This window comes from Citrus sinensis, chromosome 7 (assembly GCF_022201045.2).
Source record: "Citrus sinensis cultivar Valencia sweet orange chromosome 7, DVS_A1.0, whole genome shotgun sequence".
Taxonomy (NCBI): domain Eukaryota; kingdom Viridiplantae; phylum Streptophyta; class Magnoliopsida; order Sapindales; family Rutaceae; genus Citrus; species Citrus sinensis.
In genome coordinates, this window is record NC_068562.1 from 22,300,162 (window position 1) to 22,321,762 (window position 21,601).

Below are 21,601 nucleotides of genomic sequence, written 5' to 3' on the forward strand. Positions count from 1 at the left end.
TTAACAGTGACGAGTGTCAGTTCCAAGAGGAGATATATTTAATCGTATGTAAGGTTAATTTTTCAAGTTTGTATATGAGTTGGTTGGATGTGATTTATTTACCTTAAAATTTAAAATAAAATGATAGGAATAAATTAAAGATAAAACAATATAAATGAAGTGCTTGAATATTTGGATTCACACCCAACTTTTCACCATGAGTATAATATTCATTTTTATTTCCAATTAATTTATGAGAGGGTATTTCACTCCTCATAACCTTCATTTTAGTAAATATAGTATCAAACACTTATTGCGCCAGGGAAAAATAATCTTTTATTAAATGTGATATCAAGAACGCGTTGAGCCAGATAATAATAATCCTACTGTCGGCAATGTGGCATTACTGTCCACTAAATAATTTAGATGAATTCTCTGTCAACACTGAATCAAGACGAACCACAAATGCTAGAGGTGAGTTTTTCACTAATAAATATAATGTAAAGTGCTCATTGTGCCAAACAGTAATGATCTTACACTAAGGAGCTGGTATACTATGCAAACTTTAGACAAGATTAATATTGTCTGTCAATGATGAGTCAAAACAACCCAAATAAATGAGAGAAAGAGAAAAGTAAACTTAACAAATTAAGCCTGTGGATCATGTTGAGGCTTTACCTTCAACTCAAGCTTGAAATTAAATTAGCCGCTCATTTTGAATTAGGAGTAAAATGGTAATTTTATAAATATACATAGAAAAATATAAGATACAGTAAGATTTAGACAAAATGGAGTTCAAATTTAGATTCAGAGCTGTTGAATTAGGAGGGGGAGTCCCTTTTTTTTTATAGATACAATGGATAAATTATAACTGTTAGATGAAAATAATTTAGACGTTCAGGATTGCACCATGTGACAAGTTCTAATTGGATTGAACACATCATCAGGACTATCATTCCGTGTATGTGCAATTATCATACGTAATTATTTCAGTCCACTAATATGCTGACACATTATCAATTAACACAAAAGCCAATCTTTTGGTCCAATATGTGCTGCCATATCATCGGACAATGCAACATAACATATGTCAATGCAACATTAGTATTTTTAATCCAATAAGATGCTATCACAATATCGGTCAATACCATGTCAGTTGGTCAATGCCACATCAACCGGGCCCACCAAAATCTTAAAATTATAATTTTGCCATTTATGTCATTCCTAAGGTTTTTAGCTTTTTTAAACTCAAAAAAGCTATTTGTTTTGTTGTTTGACTTTTTATTAATCGTGAGATAACTAAAATACCCTTGAAATACATAAAATATTTAAATTATAACCAAACACACAATTAAAATTTAAAGGATTCAAATACATAAAAGTAAAAATGTTAGTGAGACATAGTACAAAATAATGATTTTACTCTTTATAAATATGCATTCTTCAATACCCAACAATGATATTCCCTCAATCAATCAGTTTTATCTACAATAAGCACATTTTAATAGAGCTTGCATCTTATATTGTCTAGTTTGAGGATTTCAATCGTAGATTCATTGAAACTTTAGCATCTAATGCGGAGTATTCTAATAATGCATGAATATTATCAATTCCCAAAAAAATGTGAGAATATTGTAGCATCAAAGCAAGCATAAATTTTAACCATCATTAAACTTTAGTAAGTGCGAGTAGAGTCTTTCTCTAGTGCAAATATTGTCAAAATTTTGTACAATGTTTTTAAATGATTTTTCTATCAATTTAAAATACTGTAAAATTTAAAATCTATATTTAAAAAAAAAAGGACGTCTACCCTTAAGAATAATTATGTACGAGTATTCAATAAGTTTAGTATTGGAATTTTGCACACATAAGTGCGAGGGATCTATGATCACGTTACTAAAAATATTATATTATTAATAATAAATAACTTATAGGTAGGTGGGTACACAATACAAACTATTACCATTTCATAGGATAAAGATACTCTCCTAATCTGGTAGTTAATAAATACAGAAAATGAAGAAGTTAAATAATATCAATACACTATCACTTAAAGACACGTGGCACAAAATCTTAAAAAACTCATGAGAGCTCAGATCAAGAGAGAATCTTTATCACATTTCATGTACTTCAAAAAGTAACCAACTGCATAGATTTCTTTTAATAAATTAAGGACAACAAAAAAGTCCTTGACTGGTCCCTACCTTAAAACTTTTAGGCTAGGTTATAAATTTAAATTTCTATTTTAATTTTGAATGTACCCATTTATAACTAAGAGATATCAAGGCCTAATACAAAAGGCCACTAAAGATAATTTTTTTTAAAAAAATTTAAACCATTAAAAATTTATTTTCCAAAAAAAAAAACAAGTTTAGAAAAATGCCCAACCGCATAACAGCAGACTTTTCTATGCTTGGATTAAGTAAACAATGCTAACCCTAGTCCAATCCAACCCATTTTTTATCCATACTTTTTAATAGATAGTAATATTTTTCAAATATAAATTGCTATTTGACATTGAAGTGTTGTAACTTTTAAAATGTAGATATTGTGGAAAAAAACAGCAAGTTATAACTATAAAATAAAAGTTAATAGAGTGTTGTAAATATAATTTTTAAATATTAATTTTGACAAAATTAGAAGATATAATAGATTTTTAGTCATCCAAGTATAAAATCAAATCAATTTAATTTTTAACCTACAACAACTAGTGTTTACTAAATATTTTAGTACTATAACTTTATACAACTGCCTAACCTCAATTCTAAACATGCTTAAGCTTAACAAAGGCTATCTAACAACTTGGCTGTATACCAATAGGCCTTTGGTCTAGGGCGAGAACACTTGCTCTCACAATCCAAACCACTATAAAAAAACTGAGTGGAAGCAGTCTTCTCCCTTATGAAATGCGAATGGAGTAAGCATTCCTCGAACATTAGAGAGGATAAATATGAAATGTGAGTGGAGTAGGTGTCTTTAGAATATTAGAGAGGGTAAATAATGAGAGAATAAATAATTGGGTGGAGGTTGTCTTCTCCCTTACAAAATGTGAGTGAAGTACGAGGTTCTTAAATATTGGAGAGGGTAAAATCTTTCTTCCTTGAGTGGAGGCTGTCTTCTCCTTTACGAGAGTAAAATCTTTCTCCCTTACGAAATGAAAGGTGTCCCTCGAATATTAGAGAGGGTGAATAAATAGTTAAGTGGAGGTTGTCTTCTCCTTTATAAAATGTGAGTGGAGTAGGCGTCTCTCGAATATTAAAGAGGGTAAAATATTTCTTCTTATGAGAAGAATAGACGTCCCTCAAATATTAAAGATGGTAAAATCTTTATCCGTTACAAAACAAAATGTGAGTGGAGTAGACGTCCCTCAAATATTAAAGAGGGTAAATAAATAATTGAGTAGAGGTTGTTCTCTCCCTTACGAGGGTAAAATTTCTCCTTTATGAAATGAAAGGCGTCCCTCGAATATTAAAGAGGATAAATAAATAATTGAGTGGATGTTGTCTTCTCCTTTATGAAATATGAGTGGAGTAGGCGTCCCTCGACTATTAGAGAATGGAAAATCTTTCTCTCTTTCAAATATTAAAGGGTAATTGGAGTAGATGTCCCTCAAATATTAGAAGGTAATTGGAGTAGACGTCCCTCAAATATTAAAAGGTGATTGAAGTAGACGTCTCTCGAATATTAGAGTGAGTCCCTTACCAAACGTGATTAAAGTAGGCGTCTTTCGAATATTAGAGAGGGTCCGTTATGAAATGTGAGTAGAACATGCATCTCTGGGATATTAAAGAGGGTAAATAATAGAGTAGAGGCAATATTCTCCTTTACAAAATGCGAGTAGAGTAGGCATCCATCAGTAATTGTCCAATTATAAATATCAGTAATAATTTCATATAATGAATTGTAATCCGAACAATAGTCTTATGTAATTAAAAAAAAAGATTTGTCAATATAATATTGATCATGTACTTATCATATTTGAAAAATCTTTGAACCAGTGGCCTAAGTGGGATATACATAATCTTCACAAACAACTAACTTAAATCAACTTAAAACTAAGCAAGCAAGTGATAACAAGATTTTCAATGATTCATTTGGTTGAAAAGTTGTGAATGTTAGGGCGCTAAGTCGTGAGAAGGACAATATTATTATATAATATATATAAAAAGATCTAAAAATGGCTTTGAAAGATTTGCATAGCTTTTTCAATGCTCTGACATATTCTTAGATGATATGATGGGATTTTCCTTCAAAATAAATTAAGAACGTAAGTGGAAATCTAGCTAAAAAGTACATGCTACTACTTGCCAGGACAGTTGAAATTAATTTTAAGAAAATAATCATTGCACCGTATTTCTTTTACATTATGTTCATTTAACTATTATAAAATTTTAATATATTCTCTACATCATTTTTTTTTTAAATTTGTATTAATTAGTCACTTTTGTACTAACACCGTTAAATAATTTAAACGAAATGATAATTTTATCCCTAAATAAATTAAAAGACCATTTTATCTTATAAAAATTTGAAAAATAAAAAATTATAATTATAAAAATATCCTAAATTTAAAAATAAATCCAAAATAAAGGTGTTCAGTTGATTTTTATTAAATTTAGATTTTATAAAATTTTAATAATTATTTTTATTAAAAAATTATAATTTTACAAAATTTTATTAAAATAATTGAATTTATTTATTAAAAAATAAATCCCAAAATTCTAATTATAATTTTTTATCAAAATAATTTTTATTAAAAATAAAAATTCTAATTTTTGGATTTATTTCTTTATTAAATGTGGGGGTATTTTTATAATTATAATTTTTTTATTTTCAAAACTTTTACGAGATAAAATGATCTTTTAATTTATTTAGGGATAAAATTATCATTTTGTTTAAACTATTTAACGGTGTTAGTGCAAAAGTGGCTAATTGATACAAATTTCAAAAGAAATGTGTTGCAGAGAACATGTTAGAATTTGTGGTGGTTGGATGAATATAAGGCAAACGAAAAGTGGTGTAATGATAACTTCCCTTAATTTTATTACCACGGCTTAGTGGAAAGCCAAAACTAAATTGCTTGTTTTTTGGCAACATGTATGCATAGTTTAATAGTTTTTTGGGCTTTAATAAAATCAAGGATCTCATATCAAATCAGTATTTATACATATACTAAAATTTGAGAAAGCTATTAACACATATGCTTTAATAGTGTAGTATGATTGTACTATTATATTATTAAATCGTCAGCCTTATATATATATATATATATGTTTCAAAATTTTAATGTGTGAGAAAATTTGGAAAAATTTTTAAACCGTATGGTTTTAAAAATTTTAAAACTGTAAACCTTTAAAACCGTGCGGTTTTAAAAATTTCTTAAACTTTCCTGTACTTTAAAATTTTAAACCAGAAAATTACCCAATATATATATATATAATGAATTGGATGTACATTGATTGGATATGTTATAGAGAAACAAACAAGCATGGGATTGGATTAGACGCAGCAGCACGTTTGGCACTGCAACTTGAACATTCTTAATAACATTTTAAAAGATAGTGGGTAAGTGGCATTACTAATTATCAAAGAAAATTTAATGATTAATTTGTTTGGCTTGATGTGGAGATAAGATTTTCATCTCACAATATTTTAAGACAATGTATGGTAGTCAGGATTTGTCTAGAGTTGCATTAGATTCCCAAAGATTAATAGGTTAATAGTTTCATACAAATAATCAACTTTACGAATAATTTCATTGGGTGCCCGTTTAATAAACTATTTTTCAATTAATCTAGTACACATGTTTGGTAAGTGAATTAACGATGCAGTGTCCATCATGTACAATGAAAAATGAATTTGGATACAGTACTGAGCTGATCTATTATCAACTCTTCATAATTTTGGTTATATGTGCAAGTATAACAATATGCGATTAAGATTTAATTAATTTTATATTCTTAATCTAATAACCACAATTTTATATTTTTAAAATATTAGGAAAAAGGTTAGCTCAACGTTGAATTTAAATTATAAAAACAAGCCTTATACTTAAATCTAGTAAGTTAGCTTATAATACTTATTTTGGGATTTTTAAGGTATATAAAGGATACAATTCCCTAACTTTCTTTCCCAATTAAATGCAAGACTTAGTTTGGAATTATGATGGCTGATGAAATAAGTAACTTCTATTGTGCCAATAAAATAAGCTACTAAGAGTTTGAAAAGCAGAGTATATGTGTTCGGTAAATTTTATTATTAAAGTGTGATTTATTATATAATGACCATAATAAATATAAGTTTAAATTACCTTTTATTTATACATTAGGTATTGTGGAAATAATAAGATATGATTGTTGTTTTGTTAAAATATTAAGGTTATAATAGGAAATTTATATGGTGGCTTATTTAATCGAGCAATGCTAGGCATCTTAATATCAAAGTCTCAATTTGAATCCCAACTGATGTGGCATTCATCCATTGGATGATGGTTAAGTAATTTTATCAACTATCATTCAATAAATAGGTGACACATAGTATTATGACTCAAGTTAGTACTCAAATGGTGTGATCCTGAACATTATCATGTTTAATAAGTTACTTATAAAAAGCAACTCTTTACTTGCTTTTAAAAATGTTGTCAAATTGGACAAACTTATAAAATAAGCAACTTTTAAAGAGCTTACCGAACACTATTTTTGTGAAAACTTATAGAATAAATTGCTTATAGCATTTTAACCTCAATCCTAAACTATTCTTAGGTTCGTCTTGAGATTATCGTTAAAATGCCAAAATTAACTTATTTCACTGTATCAACACAGTTTACCAAATATTAAGCTACATGGTTAAATAACAACTTATTTTATCTACACAGCGGAAATCAGCCACCAAAATCTCAAACTAACTCTTAAAAATTTTAAAAGTCTATTTATTTTACGATTTTCTCCCATTTTTTAAAAGCTTATATGAGGTTGCTATAAAAAGCAGCTTGTGTCATATTTTTACATAAACACAATCTTGTGATTATTTCCTAACTCTAATTACATTATAATAATTACTATAAATAATTTATTGTTTGCTACCAAAAAAAAAATCATCAAGTAATTTTTATTGTACTTTTATTTTTTAGAGAAGTCAGTCCACATGCCTGAAACAACCAACCAAGGCGCAACCCGAGAAAGCAGAGCTTCAACTTCTTAAATTATATTTAGATATTAGGTAAATTTCATCCTACCCTCAGTTAAAATGGCAATCTTCAATTCACTTCACTAAAAGTATGAAAATTTTAATTAATCTCCAAAATATTATTATTTTTAATAGTTGACCGACGTTGACTTAAAAATACAAAAATGTCCTTGGCCCTAACATCAGTCAAATTGAACAGTAACAAAGTTAGTTGGTTCGGATTAGGGGCATTTTCATATTTTTATAAGTCAATGTCGGTCAACTATTAAACATAACGGTATTTGGGGGGTAAATTGAAGTTTTCATACTTTTTGTGGATAAATTGAAGTATGTCAATTTAATAAGGGGTTAGGAGGAAATTTACCCTTAAATGTATCATAATTATACTATTAGGTAAGCTAATTCAATTTAGTTACGTGCTTCAGTATGAGGAGAAATTCTAGAATACATTAGAAATATCGTGTTAATCATATAATATGTAAATCATACTATGAGCTTATGATATGTGTGCATTTATTTTGAAAAGCTATCACACAAGTGGGCTTCTATCAAATCTAAATACGCATGTCATATATGCGTTAATTAGTTGTATTACCTTTAATGTATCTAGTATTTCTCCAATATAAAAAACTAAAGGGAGGCTTTTTTTAATTATTTTTTTTTTGCCGACCTCGACACTACAGGGGAATTTAATAATTAAAAATAAAATGGATACCTAGTCATGTGTCATAATAGTCATGTGACATAATGAATCTTATCCCTCATGAAATGCATAACACTACAAGAATGCAAGCAACTAGCCAAACAAAAAATTCTTCCCACTTCCCAAATTTTAGTTAAATAGTCTTTGAATATTCATTGATCACGACACTTTGCAAACCCTTTAAATGACTCTCGGATCATCTTTCTTCTTTACCTGCAAAAGTGCTTTCTATTCTCTTCATTTTAATTTCAGGTCTTGTCTTAGAGCTATGGCAAAGTTATCAGCGGTTGTTTCATTGCTCATTAGTAGACTGGTGGCTGCAGCAGCAATACAAACAGTGACTTGGGCTACAAGGCTTGAATCCGCAAAAGAGACGACAACAAACCTGCAATTCTACTTTCACGACACACTCAGTGGCAAAAACCCAAGTGCTGTGAGGATTGCTCAAGCCATTGACACTGACAAATCACCAACTCTTTTCGGCATCGTGATGATGGCGGATGATCCGTTGACAGAAACCCCAGATCCTCAATCAAAACTTGTTGGACGTGCTCAAGGGCTTTATGGGTCGGCTTGTCAGGATCAACTAAGCCTCATCATGTCCATGAGCTTTGTGTTCGTTGATGGTCCTTACAATAGAAGCAGCATCAGCCTTCTTGGCAACAACAGGGCGATGAATCCTGTCCGCGAGATGCCGATTGTTGGCGGCACTGGCTTTTTCCGATTGGCTCGCGGATATGCAATTGCTCAGACCCATCGGATGGATTTTAAAACTGGCGACGCCATTGTTAGATACAATGTTACAGTTGTTCACTAAACTGAGAAGGTGGGGCCATCCTCTAGTTGGGGATTCGATTCACAATGTCATAAACTCTCTTTTTCACGAAATTACCAAATTTGTAAACTGATTTATTTACGACATTGTAAGTTCAAGATTCCCAGATTGAAAATTTTTTCCTGATTAAAAAAAAAAAAAGCAACTAGCCAAACTAGCTAAAAAACTAAACATGAATGCAACAAGCCAGTTACAAAAAGAATTATCAGAATCTATAATATGGAAATCCAACAGCATCTTTCGAAAGAATAGAAGCGATTGAATGAGGAAACGCATCTAACCAAAAAGATTAGAATAATTCGTCCAAAATTCGCCAAAGCATCGGCAGTAGAATTATCTTCTCCGAGCACATGAGAAAACCTAACTTGCATGGAAGATTTAAGCTAAAAATAATTATGCCACCGATAAAGGAGAGACGACGGAGGTTGAAACCTATTATTCCTCAAATGTAAACTAGTGAGCAAAAATCAATCACTTTCAATCCAATATATGCAACCAGCCACATACATGAACTTCTTCACACCATCATCACAACAAGGGGCCGAGCCCCATCCAAACTAGAGGGTGCTACAGCACTTGCAGACTTTTATAGAATCAATGAATTTTCTCTATAAAATATGATAATATCATAAGTGTAAAATTTTTATTTTGACCCCTGCAGGGCTGCATTTTCTTTCACAATATTTAAACTTCAGAGAAAAATGTTATTTAAGTTATATGATCCTGTTGTCACAAACAAATAAGCTGCTGTTCTTTGTGTTTGCTGCTGCTAGTACTCTCTGTTTCAGCTTATCTTCGGTTTCTTTATGTCTTCTTGGCTTTTTGACTTGTTTATGGCTGCTTGCTTGTCTTCCTACTTGCTCTGCTTTCTTCTTTCTTGCTCTGCTTCTATATTCCCCATTTGCCTTTTTCTTTCCTTCCTCCTCTTACTGTCATAATCTTGCCGCTTTTATAGATAATTTTGTGGGTCTCTAATATAGGTGTCAAGCTAGCCAAACTACACCTGTCTTCATTTTAATCTCCTGCATACTAACCTTATCACCCAAAATTTATCTATTTAAATTATAAATAATAATCTGAATTTATGCTAGTAATATTTTATTCACTAACAGATCCCACGCACATTAATTCTAATAACAGCTTAGACCTTTACAATTATTAATTTATTTTTAACAAATTCTTTTATCTTTCCTTTGATAGAAACAATAGCCTATTTTTTGGTTGATTTTTGTATACCTTGTCTTGTTTAAACTTTATTATCTTTTTCTAACAGGGAAAAGAAATTTTATACTACGAAAATGAAACTTTTACATGTTACAACCTATCCAATTGAAAAAAAAAAAAAAAAGAATCCTATAATCAGTTTTGAAATGTTTTAATTTGGCCCTGCAGAATTGAACCTCGAGCTCCGCCCCGATCACAGCAAGTAACTCAGCAAAAAAGGCAGATTGAATTCCTAATGGCATCAAAAAACCCCCCAAGAAAATATCCCAAAGAATCTCTAAAAAGACCAGCATAGGCCAAGGATGAAAACACTCCTATCGTTACTGTAAGTAGTAAAACCTGGGCAAATTAAGTTGAGAGATTCAGAAAAATGAGCCTTACAGGAGACAATTATCCGAAACGAGTTAGAGCGACCGCTCTCAAACCAAAGAGAAGCTGATTTACTAGATGTATTTAAATAGTTTAATAACTTTAATAGCTTTAATAAAATTTGAACAAAAAATCAATTTTTATTATTAACTAGATTTATTTTTGTTTTAATACGCACACATATATATGTATATGTATACACACACTCACACAAGACAATATCGTATCAATATGTTTTAAACTCCGTACTGAACCAATCTTATTGTATATCTATACAAAATATTTTTAAAAATACTTTAATGAAGTTCGTTTTAAAAAAAAAGGAAAAATAACTCCTACGTCCCGGAGATTTAGAAAAATAGTCATATAAACCCCTTTATTTCAATAAGGGGCACCAAGACCTTTTTTTTTCACTCAAGTACCCTTTGGCTCTATTAACTTAAAAGAATTGACTCTATTATTTTATAATAAGTAGAAATATAATATTTAAAATAAATGTAACAATATATACATTTTAAAATAATTTCAATATTTAAAAAAATATTTTAATACTTTACAACAAATCTTATATTATATTATATTATATTAAACTAAATTTTACAACAAATAGAAACATAATATTAAAATGATATATAAAAATTTAAATTATTTTTAATATTATATAAAATAATTTTAATATTATTAATACATGAAATATATTTCATTAATTGTAAAATCTATTTAACCCAAAATTTTAATTAAATTTTTTATAATGAAATTAAATATATTATTAAAATAAATATAATAACTTACATTTTAAAATTATTTTATATATTAAAAATATTCTAATATTATTAGTCTACCAGATAAATTAATCTATTTAAATTTTATTTATGTTTATTAAAAACTTTAAATGGCAATTTTTTTAGTTTCTATTTACTAAGGGTATTATAGTTAAAGGAAGTTTTGGTCTCCTTATTGAAAATTTGGGGAACTACATGATTATTTCTCAAAACTTTGAGAGTATAGGTGTATTTTTTCCAAAACAATAGTTTGAACGGATGTAAAGGAAAAAAAAAACAATTTATCCCCCATATTATTCCTCAAATTTGGTGACTGTAAAACGTGCTAAGCTATGCCCAAATGCTTAAGAAAGTATATATTATACTCAAATAGTGAATAAAATAGAGTAAAACTTATATTTTATACTCTTTGATTTTATAAAGATACTGAAAGAAGCTACAAACATCCTTGGGTTATATCCTTTAATTATAACAAGATTGACTTTAAATAATCTAATATAAAAAATTTAACATAGATTTTGAAAATTATTTTGAATATCAAAAAAATTATTTTTGAAAGGAATTTAGATCTATTGCAAATAGATGTAGGCAATTAAAACTCTAGAATTAACAACTTAATTAATTTTTGAAAATATTGTTCACCATTGTTCACCGTTACTGTCTATAGTTACTGTTTATGGTTACTGTTTGTCCACATCAAAAATATTAATTTTCTAAAAATACAATAAATTACAGAAATTAAATGACACGGAGATTTTTACGTAGTTCAGATTAATCAATTCTACATCTACGAGGCCATGCCCAGATGAAAAGCAATTCACGAAATTGAGATGTTACAACCTATGAATTTACCAAACTTAAGACTCTCACTTACAATTTATCACCATACAGTTCTCAACCTTAGACTGAATCTGCTTCTCTTGAATAATTGCTACCTCTCTTGATCCACGATCCTTAAGGCACTTTGTAAAGTGATCAATAGCAATTTTTCAATTCTTCAATGTCTAGCGCTCCAAGATCCACACAAACTACAGAGATGAAAGAAGATAAGAAAACAAATCAACACAATATTATGCGCCAAATCCGGATTCTCTAAGGAGGTGGCCGAATTTTGCTTTTCTGTTTTATACACTGTGTTGCGCACCTTCAATTGTAAAATACCTTTCTTTAAATAGACACTAGGGTTTCACAAGAATTAGAAGTCTTAAAAGACTTGGATTCTTTCCAAATAAAAGTTTTTTTCCTCTTATAATAAATATGAATCTAAATAGGAATAAATCTGATCATCTTGCCTTGCTTGTCTCCTAAGAAATATCTAGAGCATTTAATAAACCTTCTGTTTGAATTAACTTCTTACTATAAATAGATCTCATGCATCAATTATAGAATCTTATCATAAATTGACTTGCTAAATTAGACATCTAATTAAATTAGGAAACAAATATTCCTAATAAATTGGAATCTCACTAAATTAGGGAATTAATAAATTAATTCCTATTACAAGATATGCAATAAATAAAATTCCAATTTAATTAGACTTGCCATAAGATGCCAACTCTATAAATAATTGACTTAACAATTTTAACATTAGTAATCTATCATATTTGTTTTATTATTAATAAAATATGTTTCATTGATTAATAATATTAAAAATAACTTACAGATTCTATATTATTTTTTTATTTATAATATTTTGTATATCATGTCTCTATTAGTATAAATTTTAAAGTGAATTTATAGATTAATGGATTTGAATGTTAATAAAATTTGTCTGGACATATTGATAATAGCTTAATTTTAAAAATAATTTGCAAAATATATATGTTATTTTATTAAGTATATTTAATTTAGTATTTTACTAGTTTTTATATGCTATTTTATTTATTACTTTTTTTTTAATCTTAGTCTAGTTCTATTTATTTTAAAAGTTTTGACAATAATTACATGGGATAATAGTAAAATAGGGTTAATATGACTTCTAAAACTAAAAAGATCTGCATGACCATTTAAGCAAATTTTGGGAATGTGAGTGGCATTTTCCCTGAACATATATATAAATCTTAATTATTGCTTGCGTGCTCTTTGCCTAGGAGATATTTTAGCATAAAAAACATTAAAAAGTAGTGCTTCTGTAAATACTCTAGGTATTAAGGGGTAAATGCTCGTTTAGTTCCAATATTTTGATTTAAGTGCTCGTTTAGTTCATATATTTTGAAAAATACCTTAATATATCCCTATTATTAAATATGTTACATTCTTACCCTACTTTTTCTTTACTTTTATAATAATACCCTAACAACAATATTACATTTATTTATTTATTTATAAAAACAGTTAATGAGTAAATTAACTAATATTAGCAAACTAACTATAAATATCAGCATGAAAAAACTACTATTGTTTTGTATCTTTATAACAATCTTGCTAATAATTACTTATAAATAAATTAATATCAGCCAACTTAAAGTAATGTTTAACATCCTTGCAATAATCTTACTTATAATTGTATATAAAAATTTAATTTGGAAAATTTACATTAATTTTTATTTTATCTTTAAGGATAATTTGATTAATTAACATTTATTTCTTTTCATTAATATTCTAAGAATATTGTTGTAAGGGAAATATTGTAAAAAAATAAATTAAGGATAGGAACGTAATATATATATATATATATATATATATATGTATGTATGTATGTATGTATGTATGTATGTATGTATGTATAACAGTATTGGCGTCTTAAGATATTTTTAAAAATATAGGAACTAAATGGACTCTTAAATTAAAATATAAGAACAAAACGAGTATTTATGCAGTATTTACCTTGTATTAAGTGTGCAAATTCTATAAACTTTTACTTACAGTATACTGCAATTGGAAGGGAAGCAAAAAAAGTAAACTTTATATAATGTAATTTTGTGAAGCTATTATATTCGCATATTAGTATTTGTATCTTCTTTTAAAACTTCATTTCATTTATAATAGCTTCGTGAGTTTATTAAATAAAGTTATTATCTTCAATTATATGATGAAATATATACGTTAAATCTTTCCAATAGGGGACCAACCACATTTAGCGATGACTTTGTTTATATTTAAATCAAGCAAAAGCCAAAGCCACCAAAATCATCATGATACATTGTTTATTATTCTCTTGAACGGCTTAAAATTAACCATCCAAATAATTATGTAAAGGAATCCAAAAGCTATGGAGGAGGCGGAAGCATAAATTCCACTCATTCAATAAGGATGGAGAAGAGGCAGTACACGTGTGAAAGCAAAACAAAAGCTGCCTTTAATGATCAAATAATTAATTTTAAAAAACAATTACGACCTTATATGGGATCGTCATGGAGCTTTCACTTTCTGGTTATTATATAGACTTGATTGGACTAACCAAAGAAATTGCAGCAATTAGTTCTATCAACCCATCTCTCTCTCTTTGTATTATATCACTTTCTTAGAGGTTTGCGGGAGAAGAACGGACAAAATAATAATGCAGGTAAGAAGCTTCTGCTCTCATGCACTTATGTTAATTAATTCTGTTCAAGAAAAAATAATTCAATTAAACGGCCAAAATGGTTAGTTTGGCTCTTTCTTTTATCCTACTTTCGTACATAATTGCATTGCATTTTGTTTGTTAGCACTTGTGAATGCTGCTCATGCAAAATTGAGATCTTGCTGATGTGGGGTTTTTTTTTTTTTCTTTCTAAAAGCCCATTTCTTTGGGAGTATCCATATATTAATAACAAATTAGGATTCAGTAGGGAATTGATTTTTTCTTGAGTGCTGATAATCGAATCAATGGTCATTATTTATTATTTATTTTTCTTACCTAACTAGATAATGTAAGAGTGTTTGGTAGTTTCTTCTATATTGAAATCAATATATACCACTTACCCTCTTATTGTTTTTATAATAGCCAATAATCCCCGACATATAATTTTAGAGTATTATCTTTATTTTCAAATGCACTTTTATTCATATTATTACAAATTAAATAAATCATATAAATTAAAATTAAAACAAAAAAATTAGGTACTGAAAAGAAAAAATATATATTTAAGTGCAAATAAAAAATAATTATAAAATATTATTCTTTTCCTGTTTGTTATTTTTAAATATTTTTCTTTACCCCTCTTTTCCTTCAAATTTCTAGTGCTAGGGGGTTTTTGGATATTATAAAAATAATGGGGATGTAAATGCTATATACTAATTTCAATAGAGAGGAAGCTGGCAATCTCTCAGACTATATATATAGTGTTACATGAATCCCAATATTAAAGTCCTTAGACATCTAGGAATTGCAATGGGTACCACCCGCTACGGATTTGTCATTACTAAATTGGGACCAGCAAAAAATTTAATTTAATAAACTTGCCCACAGCCCACTATAAATTTTTATTTTTTTATAAAAAAATCAGCTTGTAGTAGGTTTTAATAATTAAAGAAACCCAAACGAATTTTTTGAGGGTTCCACATTTAAAATCACACATATTAAAAAATTACTATCAATAATTATAAAAATTTAAATTTTACAAATCAAGCTATAAATATATAATAGTAGCCTAAAAAAATCTGCCTAAAATATTCAGTTCAAAATTATATCAATGTAAATGAGAAATTAACGTTTCAAGATTAAAACAAATTTACAAAATGTATCAATCGGACACAAATTTAAAGTTTCAAGCATAAAATTATTATTTATTAGTCAACTAACTTGTCAACTAATGATTAGAAATATAGTAAAATTATAGATTTTGTAAAGATATAATAACAAAATAATAGATTATAATACTTCTAGTAGTTATTTCTTATATTATAATTTTTAAAGTAGTCAAATGAAAACAAACCCTTATTTAAATATGGATCTAATACGACTAAATGAAATCTAGTACTATTTTTATGTCATTACTTTCGATGGAAAACTAAGTTCCCCCTCTCGTCATGGATCGACTGATTGTGCATGTATTTTGCAATACAATCATTTGAATTCGAATTATATATAAGAAGGTAAAGATTAATATTTAATGAGTGAAATTTCTCACCTCTATTCAAGTCTTTCTTATGGTCTCATAGCTGAATCTATATTCTCCAGTGGATCACATAATAAAGCGTGTGACTATATTTACTGTACTAATATGCGAGCATTTCGGAAAGTCCACTTGTATAATATACGTTTTAGTCCCTGTGTTTTGACTTAAATGCTTATTTAATTTTTATATTTTAAAAAACACCTTAATATACCTTGTTATTAAATATGTTATATTCTTACTCTTACTTTTTTATTACTTTTACAATAATACATAAGCAACAATATTCTTGACATTAATTTATTTATCTAAAAAAATTAATTAGTAAATTAGTTAATAATTATTTATTATCAAATTAACCAATAAATATCAGTATGAAAGAAATAGTATTTCTAATAATTATTTATAAATAAATTAATATTAGCCAATTTAAAGCAATGTTTAATATCCTCACAACAATCTTACTTAAAATTGTATATAAAAATTCAATTTACGAATTAATCCTAATAGTAAAATAATAACATAAAAATTTATATTTATATTTATTTTATTTTTAAGGCTGATATGATAAATTAACATTTTTTCCTTTTCATTAATATCCCTAAGAATATTATTGTAAGGGTATAATTATAAAATGAAAGAAAAAATGAGGGTAGGAACGTAAAATACTTAAAAATAGGACATCTTGAGATATTTTTTAAATATTGAGACTAAACAGGCTCGTGAATTAGACTATAAGAACTAAACAAACATTTACCCATAATATAAAGATGGTTTTGTCTTTATATTTATTTATTCTTTACTCTCTTAAAAAGACCTGAAGCTTTTGTTGAGTTACTTAGGGCAAAACCAAAGACATGAATCAAGGGAAGGGGAAGGTTGGGCAATAATGTAAAAGGTCACACGTAGGGAGGGGTGGGGAATAATGTAAAAGTTTCGTTAGTATGGGTACGTTAATTAGAAGTACTGAAAATTTGGATGGGGGCAAAAAGAGAAACTGACCCTAGGAAAAACAATTATTGAAGTGCTTTTACCTTGTTATGCAGAGTTAGCTTGAGAAGAGTGAAAACTCGAGCAATTATTGAGTTACCAAGCAAGAGAAGAAAGGCACAGACGAAGACGCATTGTACACTTGCACTTGGTTTAGTGGCACTCATAAAAACTTCATTTCATTTACATGACCCTCCTCAACAAGCCAATTAGGGAGAAGGGTCAGAGAGTTGACTGACTAAAAGCACTTCCTGTCCCATACCAATATCGCCAAGACTACTCACATATAATTATTAAGTGCTTGTTGGTTTTTAAATACAAAAAGTGCTTTTTAAGGGCATGGCTCTCCGTCTATTTATATTCTTCACAATCTTTAAATACATTCGTTCCCTCCCTCTCTTTCCCTTTATATCTCCTCTCTTTCTCAGCTTTTGTGTGTGTGTGTGTGTGTGTGGGTTTGTTTATTGTTAGGTAGACTAATAAGTAAACTTAAACAGTTACTTCTTTTTCCAAAAATTCTTTATCATTCATTTCATCTTCTCATTTTTTTTTTCTGCCAAGATGGGTGATAACATTGCTGCCACGAATCACCACCAAGTCTTCGACGTCTCCATTGACGTTCCTTCTCAAAACGGTTCCAAATGCTTCGACGACGACGGCCGTCTCAATAGAACAGGTACCCTCATTTCCTTGCCCTGTTTCCTCTGCTTTGCTTCCCCTGTTTTATTTCACCTTGCTAATTTAATTTAATTAGGGACCGTGTGGACTGCAAGTGCTCACATAATAACAGCTGTGATTGGCTCCGGGGTTCTATCTTTAGCATGGGCCATTGCTCAGCTTGGCTGGGTTGCTGGCCCTGCTGTCATGTTCTTGTTCTCCTTTCTCACTTACTACACTTCTTCTCTTCTCACTGACTGCTACCGCACCGCCGACCCCGTTTCCGGCAAACGAAACTACACTTACATGGATGCTGTTCGCTCCATTCTTGGTACATAGACATATATATATATATATATATATATCTTTTCACTACTTTGAATTACATATATGCATGATGCACGTCTTTACGTAACTTGTTATCTATTTTTGATCAGGTGGAGCTAAAGTGAAGGCTTGTGGGTTGATTCAGTACTTGAATCTTTTTGGTATTGCCATTGGATACACTATTGCAGCGTCTATTAGTATGATGTCAGTGTGACAACTTTCTGATTACAAGCTTCTTTGCCATTTTAGACTTAATTCAAGTTAAAAATAATGTGGCTATCTTTGGTTGGTTTGGTTTGATTTGTTTTAAATTAACAGGGCGATCAAAAGATCTAATTGTTTCCATGAGAGTGGAGGAAATAATCCGTGCCATATGTCAAGCAATCCATACATGATCTTGTTTGGTGTCATGGAAATTTTTCTTTCTCAAATCCCGGATTTTGATCAAATTTGGTGGCTCTCGATTGTGGCTGCTGTCATGTCTTTTACCTACTCTGCCATTGGTCTTGCCCTTGGCATTGTCCAAGTTGCAGGTCTGAAATCTGCTTCAGAAACAACTTAATTCTTGGTTTTACTGAGTCTAGCTTTTAATTTTGTTCTCTTATATATCATCAGCAAATGGTGCTTTTAAGGGAAGTTTGACTGGAATAAGCATTGGAACTGTAACTCAAACACAAAAGATTTGGAGAAGTTTTCAAGCTCTTGGTGATATAGCCTTTGCATATTCATATTCAGTCATCCTTATCGAAATTCAGGTGAAAAATACTTTTCTCTTATAACACATCGGAAAATTTGAATCTTGAAATAATCTTCTTTTAACAATTTAGTTTGATATATATTTCTGTGTGTGTGTGTGTGTGTGTGTGTGTGTGTATAGGACACACTCAAATCCCCACCAGCGGAATCAAAGACAATGAAGAAGGCAGCGAAGTTAAGCATTGCGGTAACAACTGCTTTCTACATGCTTTGTGGCTGCATGGGCTATGCTGCTTTTGGTGACTTTGCACCTGGAAATCTCCTCACTGGTTTCGGCTTCTACAACCCGTTTTGGCTTCTAGATATTGCTAATTCTGCCATTGTAGTCCATCTTGTTGGAGCATATCAAGTATTTTGCCAGCCTATTTTCGCCTTTGTTGAGAAACAAGTAGCAGAAAGCTGGCCTGATAGTTACTTCCTCAGCAAGGAATTCAAGATCCCAGTTCCAGGCTTACTCCCATATAAGCTTAACCTGTTTAGATTGGTTTGGAGAAGTTGTTTCGTGATCTTGACCACTGTGATATCTATGTTGCTTCCTTTCTTCAACGACGTTGTGGGGATTCTTGGGGCACTTGGGTTTTGGCCTTTAACTGTCTATTTTCCAGTGGAGATGTATATTGCACAGAAGAAGATAACAAAGTGGAGCACAAGATGGATGTGTTTGCAAATGCTGAGCATGGCTTGCCTTGTATTGTCAATTATAGCTGGTGCTGGTTCAATAGTTGGTGTCGTGAATGATGTTAAGGCTTACACGCCATTCAAGACTACCTACTGATTCAGTGGAAAGCAAAAAAAAAAGATTGATTTGATTCAGCACAATGCTTGTAGAATAACCCTCGTGTGGTTTGGTGTGGTTCATTTCTAGTTTCTTTTTCTTTGTGTTGTTTCATCAATGTAATTGGTAACTGTAACAGTTGTTTAAGAATCATAAAGAGGAAAAACTTTGTAAATTATGCTTGTTGGGTTGCAATATATGAATCTCCAGTTCTTCTCAGATTTTCTTTAAATAACAAACCAGCCTCTACGTCAAAATGGCAATCACCTGTGCAATCTTATTGAAATTTCACGACATCCTAATTGATGTATTAGTGATTTCAACCTGTGTTATTTGTGCTTCCTTAATTAAAGACATGGTTTTGTTGCACAACTTCCAAATCAAAGTTTGGTATCTCTTTAAATTCTGCTTTTGAAGTAAGTTGATTTTACTGCATAGCTAAGTGAAAAATAAAATATATCAGCATTACAATTTTACAGTTTTTGGAATTCACTCTTCTTTTGTTAAATTTTTGCCATCAAGAAGGTAATGAAGTATTATGAAAATGTTAGGAAATAACTGATAAAACTAAAAATCTGTAGTGGAAAAAATATCAAATTCCCTTTTCAAACATCCATATGCACTTTAGCTCGCGGTTGACCGTGAATAATGATTTGTGACTATGGTCACCCTAGTTGGAGTAATAATAATAATAAGGATTTGTATTTTGTGGGTGAAAAATTTCTCCTAAATCTTACAATTAGAAAAATAAAATAAAATAAACAAACCTCATATACTTTGCACCAACAACTCATGTAACTTTAAAGTCTCAGTATCATATTGTGAAACGTAAACTAAATATGAATCAGAGTAAGCAACAATAGCTTGTAACTCCTTATTCATGGGGGAAAAAAATTTGAATAACTTTCAGAAATCACATTCAGCAGCTACGCAGCATTCATGATTAATAAATAACTTGTAAGATGATCTTTTTCGAAGTTGAATATAATTTTCGCAAGCCACGCAGTCACAGCCATACAAGAAGTTTATAATTAATATCAATTACGTCATATGCCCACGCAATGCAAGTCTCCTTTGTCTTTGATCAACACCACCAAAAGTGCTTCCTTTCATTAGCAGCAGACTTTTAAAATCAGAATCAATAGATTCTAAAAACTGCTAGGATTGTGTTGTTTGGGGCATAGAATTAATAACAATCAAAACCCAACTGTATAATGATATGATGTTCTAACCATTCAAATGAATGGTTAGCAATTTGGATGGTACACAAGAAAAGTAAAATCATGTAATGCATCTCACCACCACCACCAAAAGTGCGTTTTTCTCTTTTCTTCTTCCTTCTTTCTCTAATAAACAATCATCAATGAGAAAAGAAACTTCAAAAACCATGCATGGTGGAATTTTGACCATTTGGATTGACTGACAAGAATCCCGCGAATATTCGATTCAGCTGGAATTCCAGAAGGAAAGTGAGTGATCGCCCATGAGGACACTGTACAAAAATTTGTTGATTTGATAATGGGGAAATCAAGGCACTATAACAGAATCAATCTTTGGTCTATGTTCTGTCAAATCTGCTGATAAATATATTTCTATCGTGATGGATATCAAGTATCAAAATTTAGTTTTCAATTTGGTATATTGTCAGGAATAGGATGCTACCTCACTGTTTAATTGGTAGCTAAATCTCGTCCTGCCCATTTGAGTAGAGTTATTACTCCATAAATTTCATATGAATTTTAAGAGATACGAATGTATATGTTTTCTTCAACGAAAAATCAAGAGTTAATTTTATATGGTATAATTAAAAGGACATGTGAATCTCATTAGTTTATATATATCAATACCCAAAAGATTTATTGAATTACTGAATATTTATTTATTTATCTTTGGATAAGAAATCACAGAACTGAAATTTGTTGAAATTTAATAATTTCATACAAATTTGCATCAGGATATAGCTCAACGATTCTGGTTAGTTGT

The 21,601-nt window shown here is 29.6% G+C and overlaps 2 protein-coding genes across 2 annotated transcripts; both read left to right on the forward strand.

Moving 5' to 3' along the window:
• Positions 1 to 7,898: 7,898 nt before the first annotated feature.
• On the forward strand, positions 7,899 to 9,623 carry LOC102627875 (dirigent protein 23). Its single transcript, XM_006464909.4, has one exon. The coding sequence runs from the start codon at positions 8,052 to 8,054 to the stop codon at positions 8,682 to 8,684; it is 633 nt and encodes a 210-aa protein (XP_006464972.2). The 5' UTR covers positions 7,899 to 8,051; the 3' UTR covers positions 8,685 to 9,623.
• Positions 9,624 to 14,456: 4,833 nt separating this feature from the next.
• LOC102611511 (amino acid permease 2) lies at positions 14,457 to 19,837 on the forward strand. The gene is made up of 7 exons (XM_006464851.4): positions 14,457 to 14,582; positions 17,665 to 17,779; positions 17,858 to 18,091; positions 18,198 to 18,291; positions 18,406 to 18,620; positions 18,703 to 18,842; positions 18,965 to 19,837. The coding sequence occupies exons 1-7, from the start codon at positions 14,577 to 14,579 to the stop codon at positions 19,616 to 19,618; spliced, it is 1,458 nt and encodes a 485-aa protein (XP_006464914.1). The 5' UTR covers positions 14,457 to 14,576; the 3' UTR covers positions 19,619 to 19,837.
• Positions 19,838 to 21,601: the final 1,764 nt, after the last annotated feature.